Below are 15,784 nucleotides of genomic sequence, written 5' to 3'. Positions count from 1 at the left end.
CTCGGCCGCCTTCTATTGTACTCTATTATCTTTTTTCTCTTTAATATATTTTTACACTTATATAAGAAAATAGTAACCTTGACTCTTGATCGTCATAGAAAAAAAATAAACTCGACTCTTGACTGCAGTCTACTTTGAATTTATTGGACCTTGTATTTGTGCTGGTCTCTTGACCTCTTTTTTTTTCCTTTTAATACAAATTATATATATTGGACCTCATCTTCAATCCATCATCTTGGAGTCGCTTCAACCTCTTGTTGAAAACCATTGATTTTTCTACCAAAATATCCGTCATCTTCTACGCTCAAAAAATCCCCTTGTATTCTCTATTTCTCAAAATTCCTGTATTATTCTTGATGTTGAAGTTTGAAGGAAATAGAGTCTTAAGGTTGTAGACAAGGGGGTAAACTAATTTTACAGGTTGAACGTGACGGACCTTTGGGAGAGTATATTTTTAGGGTAGAGGTTGAAGCCAAGGGCATTTTCGTTATATTTTGTTAGTTTTTGTGCAAGGATTATTTGTATTCTGAAATGGAATAAAGGCTAATGATTTTCTGACTCGAGTATTTTCACTCGTTCTGACGTGGCAAGGACACAAATCCGTTGATTTTTTCCTTGTGTATCCCCGAGGAAAACGATCAACGGTTCTGTTCCCTTGTCACGTCAGACCAACTTGAAATTCTCGAGTCAGAAAATCGTGACTCTTACTGCAATCAATGAAAGTAACAATGAATGATGGCAATAATGTGGAATTAGATCCCCTGATCATGATATGTATAATGCACAAATAACCTTCAAATAATCTACAACGTCTTTTAATAATAAAAGGGATCAACCCAATGAAGCTATAATCTTTAAACATCCTAATTGTTCATGTTGAACATTGGTCTCATTCGATCCTCCATGCGTATAGAAATAGGTTGAACTCCGGAGCCAATGAATGGTTTTGAGTCGAGATTTGAACCTCATTATCAGTTTCGCCAACATCTCTATTGTTCTCTAATCCATAATCTGGTGCTCCTGGCCTGAAAATGAACAACGCGTGGCCTGACCCAGGTGTACTAAACAACCAATCGTGCACGTCCCAGAACACTTGCACCGGGACCTTATTCACTAACACAGTCTCATTTCCTCTGAATTTCCATTGTAAATTCTGAACATGGATCAACACAATCCCATCTATGCTAATCCACATCTCAGGATCTCTCGGTCCCAATAATGAATTTTCTATGACAATATCGTGATCCTTCTTTCTCTGATCGAACTTTGCTCTTGTACAGAAACATTTCTTACCAAAAACGTTTTCTTTCTTACAGAGCAATGTAGCGTCGACTAAAGAGGGTCTTGACTTGGTTCTTTTATAAGCTTTTTTCTTAATATCCCCCAACAGTAATACCACTTCTTCATCGAAAACCATTGCAACATAATAATCCACACAGGGTTCAGGACTACCAGTGAATTTCGCTGCTCGAAGATCCCAGAAGACATCAACCTGTTTTCCTTCCACGTCGAAGGATTTAAACCCTTTTTTGCTCCAAAAATGCCAAGGCTTGAAATCAATTTTGCAAGTGTAGTGATTTTCATTTTCTGGGCTATCAACTGTGATGTTCAAAGAATGGTTCATTAGATTCTTGCACCACACAACAGTCACATTACGATACAAACCCACAAGGTTTGCTTGGTAGAGACACGTGACGGTGCATTGGGCAGACTTATTTGCAGTGGGATCGTCGGTTACTCTTTCCGTCGATGAATGTGAATCTGTTACTGACGATGCTCCACCAGGATGATGTGTAGACATTGTTTAAATAATTCTTTTCGACACAAAACTGAGATTGAACCTGAGACCTTGATATCAACGACACACAACACGTGCCAATGGATTTAGGGGATTGGCATTTCGGGCTTGGTAAGATGTTCAAGCCCTCATGAAGCTGGTAGTGAGTCTAATCTATTAGCTGATCCATTGATGGAAATACTGTACCTTAATATAATTCAATCTTTATTTTTTTTGGGTTACGAGAAGAGCAAGAAATTTCCACGTTTCACTGCAAAAGGATCTTTCAAACCACCATATAAACAATTTTTCAACCCCGACGTAAAATGAACAATAAATTACACATTACCTTGGAAAATATTTGTTAGATCTTGATATAATTCTTCGAGGAATATAAGCTGCAAGAAGAGTTGAAAATGATCCATAAAATCCAGCATAAATGTATCAAAGAATCGAGATGAAACAAGTATGATAATTTACTCAGAAAATGGCATATTGGAATTGATTTTAGTTGGACAAAAAAAAAAAAAAAACAAAACGGCGAGGTTGGAAATCAGCCCTAAAATGGCTGTCAATAATTTCTGTAGCAAGGAGGATTTGGAGGAATAGATGTGAAATTAGTTGCGGAGGAAAAGCTCTCCACGAAGTAGTTGTCGAGAAGTTAACCGTAAAAGGAGGGTTGAACTGGCACAAAAAAAACGTCCCAACTTTTCAAACGTAAGCAATTTTTTCTTGTCCCTCGACCTCAAACCATATGTCACGTTAGTTATTTTGACAAATAAACAAGAGTTCTTTTATGGGTTGTCTAAGGCTGTCAATGGATTGGGTTTGAAAATCCGCATCCAATATCTTTGGACCCGGATTGAGGATTTGAGTTTCGTTAAGGATCCGATCTGATAACTAGAACAATGATGTCCCTATCCGTAGGCCCCCGATCGATTGAGAATATATAAATTACATTATCTATTTTGTTTAAATATAAGAAATTTGATTATAAATATATGGGAAGCATTCGGAGGCCCTAAAGAGAGTCAAAGATTTTTCAAAAATAGGGGTTGGAAGTTTCAAAATGGGCTGATTTTTTGTGAGGATGATCTTTATGATGAAGAGATCATCCTCACCAAAAATCAACCCATTCCGAAATTTCTAACCCAATCAAAAGTGATTTATAAGAATCGGACGATCCATAATTCTTCAACTTGTAAACTAGGGTTAGAAGTTTTGGAATGAGCTGATTTTTGGTGAGGATGATCTCTTCACCATAGAGATCACCCTCACAAAAAATCAGCCCATTCCGAAACTTCTAATCTCTATTTTGAAAAATGTTTGGCACAATGTTTGATTCTCTTTAGGGCCCCCGATCACCACCCATATATATTTAATGGGAGCTAAACATTGTGCCAAACATTTTTTAAATGTATGGGTTAGGCGTTTTGGAACGGATTGATTTTTGGTGAGGATGATCTCTATGATGAGTATATCATCCTCACAAAAAATCAGCTCATTCTAGAACTTCTAACCCTATCAAAAGTTATTTACAAAAATCGAACGGTCCACAAATTTTCAACTTGTAAACTAGGGTTAGAAGAAATGAGTTGATTTTTGGTGAGGATAATCTCTTCATTATAGATTTCATCCTCACAAAAAATCAGCCCATCCCGAAACTTGTAACCCCTATTTTGAAAAATATTTGGTTCTCTTTAGGGCCTCCGAACGCTTCCCTATATATATATGGATCAGGATCTGTGTATACACATATTTACTCATATATCTACAATGTGTTTTGTCCTATGTAAGCTAAAAGTTTTGGATTGAACTGATTTTTTCAATGTATGGGTAAAAGGTTTCAAAATGGTCTGAATTTTTTGTGAGGATGGTATATATATAGAGATCGAATTAGATATGATTCGATACAGGTCGTCGGATCCGATGCAATTGTTATCGTTTGAGGGAATTAATCATCAGCACATGAAGATAATCTTGCATGGGCTACCTTTAGCTAATGAGGTTTTAAAAATGGATAGAAGATGGAACGAATATTTTGCTCAATTTATCTTTTTTTTTTGATAAATTATTTTGCTCAATTTATCAGAGCGAGCTTCAATTTGGCCGAACCCATTCGTATTTTTATTAAATAATTTTAAAACCTTGTAGGGTGTTTATGGTCATGACTCATGATACTTGTTTATTAGTGTTTATCTATACTTGTCTATTAGTGTTTATCAAGCAAAGAATGATTAACTATAGGGAAGAAAAGAAGTGAAAGAACAATTACTGAATTACAATAGAATATGAGAGAACCATGAGGGTGTAAACAATCATTCATTATTGCATCCCTGGAAATTTATCATGGTATCAGAACGAGCCTTTCTCTCATTGACATCATCCAGTTCATATCTCCTCGTGCTTTGGCCTAGTCTGACTTACACGTGCATGGATGTGTTGAGTTTAGTCCCACATTGAACTCATTGCCTTGTCTTTCTCCTTATATGCTCCTAGGCCTCTCCACTCATTGTCAATTGGTTTTGATTAGAGAGACCTAAGAGCTTATAAGAAGAGAGACAAGGCAACGAGTGTCTGATGTGGGACTAAGCTCAACATACACTCTATACTATAGGGATAGAAACTCGAGCACTAAAGTTTAATCTGATCTGTGGATGAAGTGCTCTAATATTAGCCAAAAATACATATAAAAGTGATCAAAATACAAGGTTTGGAGGCGATCACCTCCATAGACAACGTATACAATTTGAGGAAATCATTACACTCTTGTGGCATATAATGTGAAATTTCAAGGTAAGATCATAAACTTGCCATGAGGAGAAGACCGGTTTCTCCTGAAATTGGGCATGGAAGTGTTGCTGCCTTCCTTCCCACAATAAATTATGCCATTTTGAAGCTTGTTCTCATGTTTATCTGTCAGTAAGGGCTCCACTGCTTGCATTAATCCTCTGCAAGAGAGGAAAAAATGTGCTTACTAGGTCAACCCAAGATATATAAAAAAAAGACACAAAAAGAAAGAAATGTGATCTCTAGTATAGCTCGAGAAGGAAATCGGAGGTGCAACGATAGTAATAACCAAGTAGGTGATAATGGACTTTTAGGAGAAAAAATCAAGGTCCCAAAAAAGACCAATAAACCTTGAAAATTGGGAAAATTTCAAGGAATATAAAATTCTACTCTAGAGGTTGAAGATGATGATTTTTTAGGGAAAATCAATGTTCTTATTTTAGGAATAAAAAGTAAAACAATTTTAATAAGATGAAAGACTATAGATATATTTAGGAAAAAACCAAGAACCCAAGAAAGACCAATAAAGAAGAAACACTGGCAATTTGCTGACTAATTGATAAATTGCCAATTGATTGGTGAATCGCTGATTAATTGGAAACCACCCTATTTAACATTTTTTTTTTCCAGAAAAGTTTGCCAAAATTTGTGACATTGGGTGTTGCTGGGTTGGTCAACTTAAAGATGACACATTGATGCATACTGGTACACTAGATCAGGTTATTCTGATGATCATAAAATTTGGGTTGTAGCACACTGTAGGAGATCTCCAACATGCCAAACTTTACATAGTTTGGCATGAAGCGATTCTTGGAGGGGCATGCCATTCATAGACCGTACTTTGGTAAGTTTCCTCGCAGTTATATATTTCTTAGAAACCCCAAGGGGTTGGCTGAGTGGCAAGCTGAGCCTTGATAAGCACCTCTGGAAGGGTAGGTCAAGTGTTTGAAACCCAACGAAGCTATGAATTCCTCGGGGCCACCCTCCAGGGTCCAGTTGACCCTCGATTCAACCTGTTGCACGTAGGACTTTCCGAGGGGGCGGTGAGTGTGACGGTGGGATTAGTCTCACCCAAAGGGTGGGGATACCCACGATAAGCAAATATATATATTTCTTATAAAAATAAGATCATACCTGACTTGAAGATCTTGAGAAATTCTTGCAAAGTTCTGATGTAGCTTTTTCGTACCCACACTACTACAATGCACCGGGAGTGGCACAACGGGCACATGTCCATTTTCTATTTCGGAAAGTGATGATGCCTCCACTTTTCCTCCCATTTCTGCTTCAGAAGGCAATGTTAATGCTACATCATTAGTCTTCTGCATTCTAACCGGAAGCTGATGCTTGACCTTAGCCTTACTCTCGGACTTGCTTTTCCTGATTCCACCTTGTCTAACATTGAGTACTTGCCTAAACTGCTCATCTACATTTTCTGGGTGGACTTTCCTCGAGTTCGCCTGGTGGGGTTTAGAGAATGTGTCGGAAATGTTCTCATGCTTCACTAGCATTTTTGAGTTGTTCTCGCTTGTTGGGATTATAGGTATAGTGGTAACAGCTACTACGGTTGGAAACTTTTCACGCAGGCAGAGAGGGAAAGTTTTCAGCCTTTGTAATTAAGAAAAGGAAATGTGAGATCCTTCCTCATCAGAACACATTATTACCTAAAGAGTCTTGCAAAACTTGAGTAAGCTTGCTATTTCTGTAAGGAATATGTTTACTCTTCTGCGCAAGGGAGGACATAACATCTCCTAGAGAAGAAAGAGATTTGTTTATATGTTGGGCTTCCTTCAATCTCTCTCCAACAGCCTCGGATTTTTCAACCCTCTCACTTCCAGCTAGGTCCACTAGATGTAGGCAACCTTGGAGGATGGAGCCCGAGGCCAGTTCTTTTCCTTGGACATGTACTGTTAACACACTTCAGAATAATAACAAAATGAACATACACGTGTTAAGGATCACGAAAGGAGAATAATCATGACAAGAGAAAAAAGTTCTATACCTATGAGAACGGCTGCTCCGTTCATTTAGTGCAGTTGCACCAACTGCACGATTCCGTTGTCCGATTTTCATCAAATCCAAAACATCTCGACTACAATTCACCGGAACCAGAATTGCATCAGGTACATTGAGGCCATTTAGTTGAGAATTGTTCCATATGTCTAGCGTGCAAGGAAGTTAAGGTAATACAGACATGGTTTTAAATCTCGTCCGAGACCAAGATGACTCGTCCGATACGTCTTGTAATTGTCCACCAATGAGACGGATAGACAATCACAGTTCATTTTTCTCATTGTTGAACGAGACGATTCAAACGTATCAGAAAACTCTTCCGAGATGACTTGGTCTCCTTCATGGACAAGACGAGACGTCAAAACGAGTTTTAAAACCATGAATACAGATGTGGCCTAGCAAGAATTGATTTCATTGACACATCAACAATGAAATCCTAAGCAGACTAGAAAGGGGAAGTGAATGGACCTTAACAGGTCATTAATACCTAAAAGAAAAATCACAAAAGGATATCGTCTATTGTAGCCATTAGACACCAGTAGATCCCTCACTTGTTCATTATATATTTCGATCATCTGAATGCAAACTTCATATGTTATGGCATCCATCCTAGCTTTTGATATTTCAAATAGATCATTTAGTGCTCGGTAGTTTACACCCCATGTCTCCTCTGTTGTTAAATCAGGTCCACTCTACAAAAGGAAAAGCCAATTATCCTTTCCCTTCCCTCGCACAGTTCTCAAGTATCTCTAAAATTGAAAATTTTCAAAAATTTGCATAAATTATTTTCATTTTCTTTGGAAGGAAAGCTTGGATTCATACCATGATCTCAATGCTTCTACTAAAGACTTAGTCCATTTGAGCTAGATGCATTAGAAACGATGAACAAAGAATCTTGGTAAGGAGTTAATTAGGCGACAAAAGGACAAGCAAACAGATCAATTTCAGAAGGAACCAAATGAAGACTACCAAGAAGCTAATAACTATAAGGAGATATTGATTCGAGAAAGACCGGAGGAGATAAAATTTTGTAGAATTAGTATTATAGAAATGAAAGAAGCCTTGACCGTGATGCAAGTAAGCTTGTAGGAAAGGCACACAAGGGCCCAAAGGGGTTATCCTGATAGGTTTGAAAGATAAGATAAACAAAATTAGAAATGACAAGATTTGGGAGAGAATATAGGAACAGCGGCAATAGGAGATAAAATAAATGATAGTTGATTACAATAGCTTGGGCGTGTACAACAACGATCAAACTATGCATCAATGAGGTAGCATGAAAAAAGAGTGATGGGTAAGCTGGACTTGAACCCACGACCTCAAAGTTGCTTTGCAATGTGTCAAACCAACTGAGCTATGGGTCCCATACGTAAACTTTGATTACTCATTGCTTGAAAGATATGCATTAATCTAGGTGAAGTTCATGGCTAAATTAAATTCATGCTTCCAAGTTCCAACCCCAATAGCTAGGATAACATGTGGGAGATGATGAAAAAAATAAATTATTCATAGTAAATATTCAAGCAAAACAGAAGTATTTTGCAAAAAAACAAATAATTTCTCTTCTTTTCTCCCCCAAACGTACGTTCTAGCTCACTATAATGTGTTTGGCATTACCATTGTGTATGTCTTCCCCGAGCCCGTTTGTCCATATGCGAAGATGCAAACATTGTAACCGTCTAGAACAGATCTGATTAGTGGTTGGATATCGACAAACACTTGCTCTGTATTAAAAAAAAAACTTTTAGTATGACTACATTGATTTAAATACTGCTCTTAGGCCTTAGCTATACAAAAAGATCATTTTAGAAGTTTGTTTGCTTAATATTTTCCTTTTCTACATAGCTAACTTGAAGTTCAAGGAAAATTTGAGCTCCCTCAACCCCATATTAGATTTGTTTTCTTTTTAACTCGTGAATCTTCTACTTTTAAGTTGATATTCCAAAACTTCATGAAGTTGTAAAGTAGTACTACTTTGAGAAAGAGAAACTACGTTGTGTCACGTCTGTTCGGAACACTTTGTTGAATGAAAATACCCTCCTTGCATCTTTTCCTTGTTTATGAGGATTGACAATCACGATACTCCCATTTTCTCCGATATAATCTACAGTAGACTGCCCGTCAGATTGCTCGGGTATGAGAGGTCTAAGTCTACAATAAACTCTAATGCTGCCTGTGAGAAATTCATGTTTCATTAAAATACGTCCCACTTCTTAAAAAAAATTAATTAGAACTTTAGGATGAAAATTCAAAATATCAGGTAGGGATTACCTTTAAGATCCTGTACTTGATTATAGAGTAAACGATTTTCATCCAAAACTTTATGGTAGGAAGAGGAAGGCACTCCAATTCTTTTTATATGATGCTCTAAGGCAACAAATAATATAAGTGTATAACCTTAAGATTTCCTTTCCAAATAAAATAATTAAAAATTACCGAACCTTTTCGTTAACAAATGGTATAACGTTAAGTTCAAAAAAAAAAAAAAAAAAAATCGTTGGTTCTCACTGAGTATTTTAAGTTCTTTCTCCCAGTTTGATTGAACCTGATCAACCTCAACTCTTGTCTTTTGAAAGGCTAACTTTAGCTCCTGAAAATATCCAAAATATCAGAAACAGATTGGCATTATTAGACAATTCAAGAAACCCATTCAAGGATTAATCATGTCATTTGCTAATCAATTTGTATAAATTGGAGTGATAAATGCATGAAAGAGTAAACATGAGCAAAATTAAGGGAAATAAGTGAAGAAAAAAGTACAAAAAAAATTAAATCTTGAATATTGATTAAACCCATACAAAAATTTACGATAAATGATATTCATACCTCAAGTTGTTCCTGTTGAAGATCAAGTTGCTCCACATGGCTACCCGTGTTTTCCACATTGTCTACCAGAAATGCAGAATGTTGAGAAATCATTTGAGACCCCACAAGTTCTTTGGCAAAGATATTTTGAAATGGCTTCAATGAATTCTGATTGTCAACAAAATACAAGAATATTTGCTAAAGAATTACAATCCCAAACTTCATTCTAGAGAAAGAGAAGTAATTTTGGAAGCATACAGGAATTAAGATGGTATAAAGGCATGGGTGGATCAAGGATAGCAAAAGTGTCTTAATTTTTCTAAATTACTTGCATTAATGATTATTACATCAAAGGCTATATTGTGCTTTGTAAGAGTACATAATGCACATGGTTTTAAAATTCATTTTGACGTCTCGTCTTCCATGAACGAGACCAAGTCGTTTCCGACAAGTTTTCCGATACATTTGAGTTGTCTCATTAAACAATGAGAAAATGAACCATGGTTTTAAATCTCGTCCGATACGTTTGACTTGTCTATTTGTCTCATTGGTGGATGATACCAAGACGTATCGGACGAGATTTAAAACCATGATAATGCATGCTGGCAGAAATAAGTTTTCTGAGGAGTAACTAACTACTTCTTTGATCACAAAAAAACACTTAGAAAAGAAAGAATGGAGCTTACCTACCATTCCATTCAAAGGCAAGTCATCAATACCATTCAACTCTGTAAGATAAGCCCGTAGAAGCCCAAGCCCGAATCGATCAAAGATAAAAGCCAGAGCATCATCAGCTGCCTTAGCTTTTTCCAATAGTTGTTGATTGTGTGGTGAATCGGAGTCCTCGAATGACACGTCAGCACTTTCACTATTGACCAATGAAGATAGTGACTCCTTTGGTAAGGATGTGATCTTCACAGTCCCACCATACTTCCGAACTCCAATTCCACCTGATTGCTTCCACTCATGGTACCCTTTTAGACATAGAATGCAGTCCACAACCTTAACTGATGACCCTCCCTGTAAAAATCAAAACTTTCCTACTTCACATAACTAACTAACTAACTAAAAATATAATTTTTATTTTTATTTTTAAAAGAACCGAAATGAAATCAAACCTTTTCCAAATCTGACGCTTCGAACATTAAGAGAGTCATCTCTTTGACGGCTACAAGGAAATTTCTCATGTTCTCAAAGTACTGAATCGCGGATTGGGCCACTCCATCCGTGGATTGAGCCGTTAGAATTGGATTTTCCACCACCTATTTTTATTAAAAATCATAAATTTATAATCAGAAATTCAATAGTTGGTGAAATGGGAGAGGAGTCATGATAATCGGACTCCCTCACATGGCACACTCAAAATACTCTCTTGACGTGGCATGTGCTAGAGCCATAAAGTTTATGCCTTGGGGTACATAACTGCACATTCCCATAAATCTATGCAGTTGTGTATCCCAATGAAAGAAAATCTATGCTTCTGGCATATCCCACGTCAGGAGAGTATTTTGAGTTTGTCACATGGGGGAGAGAAAAGTGGTGAAAAGAGTAATAATTTCTAACTCCCCCATGTGGCATACTCAAAATACTCTCATGACGTGGCATGTGCTAGAACCATAGATATATTTTCTTTTTTGGGATACACAACTGCACATATTTATGGGGATGTGCAGATGTGTATCCCAAAGCATAAAATCTATGGTTCTAGCACATGCCACGCCAGGAGAGTATTTTGAGTATGCCACATGAGGGAGTTAGGTTATCACGACTCGAATGAAAATAGGTGGACCTTTGAAATTGAGCCAGGATTGACTTTGTTGAGGACATTGCATAGAATGAGGCCATTGCGGAGGGGAAGGCAGAATGCCTCTTCGGTGGGTTCTTTGGGCAGAGCTTCGAAGGCGCCATTGTCCATCTGCCTTAGCCATTCTGTCGCTTGACACCTTCTTGAAGCTGTAACATATATAAAACAAACTTCTACTCTAAAGTTCTAAAAGCCCAAGTACACTACTGGATCTCCACCATCATAGAGGAAGATTCTTTACAGTATTACATGGCAGACGCTCGGGACCCATGTCTGATGGGTCCCAAACTGATGTCATGCCCCTTGACCTCAATATTCTCTAATAGACTAATGAAAAGTGACCTAAATGCTCTTATTTCCAACATGTAAAAAAAACCTTTAATTTTTCTTTCAACTGGTCTTCAACTTGAGATCCTATCTACTTCAACCTTTGAAGGTGTCAACTTAAGTTAGTTGAAGTCTTTAAATGATGATATTATGATCTGATTTTAAAATTAGTCTTCACCTAAAGGAGACGTCGATATATCATATAGCCTTTAGAAGTGTTACCTAATATAGCCTAAACTCTTAACGTATTATATAAGTTAAAAATAATTCAGTATGAGCTGAGTGAGAAGTAAAAATAATTATTTGATCATATAAGTCTACCTGCTTCTTCAGCTTTTCTTTGAGCCAACTCGTGATCATCGATTATCTCCTCAACAAATGAGGCGTCTTTATAGTTCAAACCCTTCACTAGTCCTCCTCTCAAGCTCTTACTAAGAGAGGTTGACATCTTCACTTCTATCTTGGTGGTATGATTCTTAAAATTATCTGTAACCAATTAACCATCACATATACAAGAGATTATTTTCGATAAAATTAAAAAAAAAAAAAAACATATTAGTCTAACCTTTCTTTAAAAACTAAGTTTCTCTAAAAACTTACATGAGAGTCAATAACAGACAATTACGTTCCACCTATAAGTACTTATATCACAAATTATCACAATCTCTAGGAGAAACTCAATGAAGAAGAAGAAAGTAAGAAACTTTATGAACACTATTAAAAAGGGTTCTCCAGATGAGAAGGATTCTTTGTTAAATATGGTGCATGAGAGGCGCAACTTTTTCAAAAACGCTACGTTGTCTTGCTTTGTTGGACAACTTAAATAAATATACGACGTACGAGACTAGTGTCTTAACGAACAAATAACGGCGTTATCTTCTCTGCTGTTTCATTTTCATAAGCTAAATTTATTAATGATAACGTATGACGTTAATGTAGTGGACCACCGGTACATTATATAACAGGTGACGTTAGTTGACTCGAGTCTGATCCTCCACGTGGCGAAAGTTTCCATTCTAGTTGACCATGACAATGTGTTGGACAGACGGCATGTTGGCGCCAAATTGACTTTATCTATGGGATGATGTAGTATGGTTTCACTCACGGTTATATGCTGCTCCCTGTATCCAATCCACAATCATCATCATGATCATGGGGCCCACTAAACTGACCCCCTCGACATGATTAACAATTTGAACCATCCAACATCAGATTATGATTATGGTCCACCAGAGATCTCTTTCTATGGTTGGTTAAGATGATCATGAACAGGTGACATCGTAGGAATCTATTGTACCTAATATTAATTAACATTTCTATTCAAGAAAGCACCATAAAACCTGGGATAATTACGTTATGTGAGAGAAGGCCTTTACTTAGATTAAAAGCATAAATATCCTGCACATATGTGAGGCTGTCAATGGTTTGGAACCCTAGAAAGATAATTGTGGGTATGGAGTTGATGTCCCAATTGGTAATCAAAGGTGACCACTCATCTGGTTGAAACCCATCTCTTAGGAGAACAAGATCCACAATTTAATTATATATGACTCAAGAGTCTGGATCCAATGCAGTGTCCCATTCCCATAAAATAAATAAGATAAGTGTTTACGTGATACGTTTTAGTTGGTGTTTAATTCACCTTGGGCTTCTAATCAAGGGAAGCGGATATGATCCTCTATAGCAATATTTGGATGGTTGAAAGAGTGCCACATTAACGATACAGTAAAATCCCACCTTTATAAAATTGAGAGTTTGTTCATTTTTAAAGACATGGTTTTGACAAAAAAAAACTTTTTTTTAATTTTTAATTTTTAATTAATTAATTATTTTTTAATTAGATCTAAACCATGATCACAAGATGGTTATGAGATTAGTTTTTCATATTGTATCTCTCTCTCAATAGTGCAGAGAGTGCTACAAGATAGTTGTGCTCGAGAGGATCCACTTCCTTGACCAAACCTTTCATGCAGCCCAATGCATTTCTTTCCTAAATAAATTGTGCCACGTAGACATTGTTTCTACTTATAGAAACGGGTCATGCGATCTCGACTCAAGGTTGATTAGAATTGCTTTGAATGTCTTTCTAATTACCTCTTTCATTCACTTCATGGTAGGAATACTTGATTTTCGGTTGGGAAAAAGGGGTAAATTTTAACACAATTATTTCATGAGTGTGTAGTTCTCGACTCATCTCTAGCTTCTTGGTAAGATTAGCACTTTGTAATAGTGGACTAATTGGTTCCAGGAACACGTGTGCACATGCCACTTGCGTGTGCTGAATGCGTAAGTGTGTGAACAACACATGTGTATATGAGTGAGGCCTAGAAAATGTGGTTTGTGATTATGGTGCATGTTTCATCTATACGAAAAATAATGATTTTCTGACGCCCCCCTCTGACATACGCTCTCATATGCCCTTTGACATGGCATGTGCTAGAATCATAAATCTTTTCCTCAGGATAGACAACTGCACATATTTATAGGGATGTACAGTTATGTATCCCGATGAAAAATCTATGGTTCTAGCATATGCCACGTCAGAGGGGGCATCGTGTGCACATGTCACTTTGAGTTCATTGTCAATCAGAATAGTTTCTAATAAAAGGGTTTCAAATTTAATTAACATTCCTCCTTCTTAATAAGTAAAATAATGAAGGGTGGATTCATGTTAGAACTAGCCAAATTTCACAACTATGGCCATTGGGGTTCTAGTCTTGATATTGAAATAAGAGAGATAATAAGAGCCAAAACTACCAAATACTCTGTTTCCCCCAAAGTATTGGTTCCTCGTCTTTTGAATAAAACTTGGAAAAAATGGTGCATTGTTCCTAGATACAATTAGTTCTAGTTCGAAAATAGACAACTCGTAGGGATGATCAAACCAGGGATAATCTAGTTCATTGGTGCCTGTTTGACACTCTTCGATGATAGAAAAAAATCGATCTCTTTGTGAGGGGTCAAGAAGATGCCATGTAGTCAACACTCTTCAAGATGTATTGATGTTAGAATATTTGATTCAAATTCTTTATTATGATAAATTTAATGAGATATTTATATAGCAAGATCTGAAGCGTGGGAGGTGGATTTTGTTGTTCCGTTGATGGGTGCCCGAACATTGATTGAGCCTAAGGAGAGTAAAAACCAAGGCAATCTAGATCATGCTTTTTAATTGATAGGGAACAACAAAATCTTTATTCCCAAAAAAAAATTGATTTGTAGGGACTTTTTCTTTTGGGAAAATTACTTAATCGTCCCTGATGAAAAATTTTCTTTCTATTTAGTCCCTAACTTTTAGGGGTTAGCTAAATAATTCATTTAGTAAATTCCTATTTTATAATCAATCCTTGAACTTCTCTCTAAACATTTCTAACGATTGAAATATCAAAATTGCCCTAATCATTTAAATTCACTATTTCGTCTATTTAGTAATAAATTCCTTTTTTATAATTAGTCCCGTAAAAATGGCATCTTCTTTCTTCTCAAATCCTTTTCATCGAAATAGAATCTCCAAAAATCGATCAGGATGTCGGAAATTCAATTTTTTTGAACAAAAAATGGTGAGTTTGAATTATTAAGACAATTTCGATATTTCAAATGTGAGAAATGTCTAGAGTGAGGTTCAAGAATTGATTAGAAAATAGAGATTTACTAAATGGACTATTTAACTCACCCCTAAAAGTCGATGACTAATCAGAAAAAAAAAAAAAAAAAACATCGATGACAATTAAGTAATTTTTCCTTTTATTTTTCTCTGCTTGAACACTAGCCTGAGTACTTGTAAGTACCAAATCTTGTGAGAAAAATATGCATTTGATTTTTTTGGACATAATTTTAATATAATAAATTCCATAAATTATTATTAATATTATTTTTTATAAAATCACACCACTAATAAATATAATTTTGGACTATAACATCTATCACTCATGATGTGACTTTATAACAAAATCACTTATGAGATTTGTTCATATTTTTAATAATGGAGTAATAGTACAGCCCTGTTTTAATTCGCTTTAAAGTTTAATATCCTAATTATTAATAATTTAAAAAAAAAATTACATTAGATTTGTGTACCAAAAAATTACTGATAATCAACAATGAATAATTTTCCAAAAATAAGTTCGAGATCATTTATGGGATCAAGTTTTTCACGCTAAAAAGGACAATAAAATCAAATATCCTAATTTAGAATTAAGTCAGGCTGACCAATTCATAGCTTAATTTAGAACAGTTTGAAACTAATTAGTTCTCGACCAAGTAATTCA

The 15,784-nt window shown here is 36.1% G+C and overlaps 2 protein-coding genes across 2 annotated transcripts; both read right to left on the bottom strand.

Annotated features, from left to right (window-relative positions):
- Positions 1-787: 787 nt before the first annotated feature.
- LOC147387044 (uncharacterized) lies at positions 788-2,299 on the bottom strand. Its single transcript, XM_086421574.1, has one exon. It carries the CDS (start codon positions 1,799-1,801, stop codon positions 890-892), a length of 912 nt encoding a protein of 303 aa, XP_086277700.1. The 5' UTR covers positions 1,802-2,299; the 3' UTR covers positions 788-889.
- Positions 2,300-4,552: 2,253 nt separating this feature from the next.
- LOC147387043 (kinesin-like protein KIN-14F) lies at positions 4,553-11,315 on the bottom strand. Its single transcript, XM_086421487.1, is given in 14 exon segments — positions 4,553-4,728; positions 5,702-6,141; positions 6,224-6,485; positions 6,570-6,734; positions 7,094-7,272; positions 8,198-8,304; positions 8,574-8,753; positions 8,852-8,947; positions 9,089-9,170; positions 9,407-9,458; positions 9,460-9,554; positions 10,076-10,405; positions 10,504-10,647; positions 11,175-11,315. Coding segments are annotated over 14 exon segments (2,418 nt in total). The 5' UTR covers positions 11,301-11,315; the 3' UTR covers positions 4,553-4,568.
- Positions 11,316-15,784: the final 4,469 nt, after the last annotated feature.

This window comes from Akebia trifoliata, chromosome 13 (assembly GCF_017979445.1).
Source record: "Akebia trifoliata isolate Shusen 1 chromosome 13, ASM1797944v1, whole genome shotgun sequence".
NCBI lineage: Eukaryota > Viridiplantae > Streptophyta > Magnoliopsida > Ranunculales > Lardizabalaceae > Akebia > Akebia trifoliata.
Note: the sequence above shows the minus strand (reverse complement) of the source record. Positions and strands in the feature narration are given on the sequence as shown.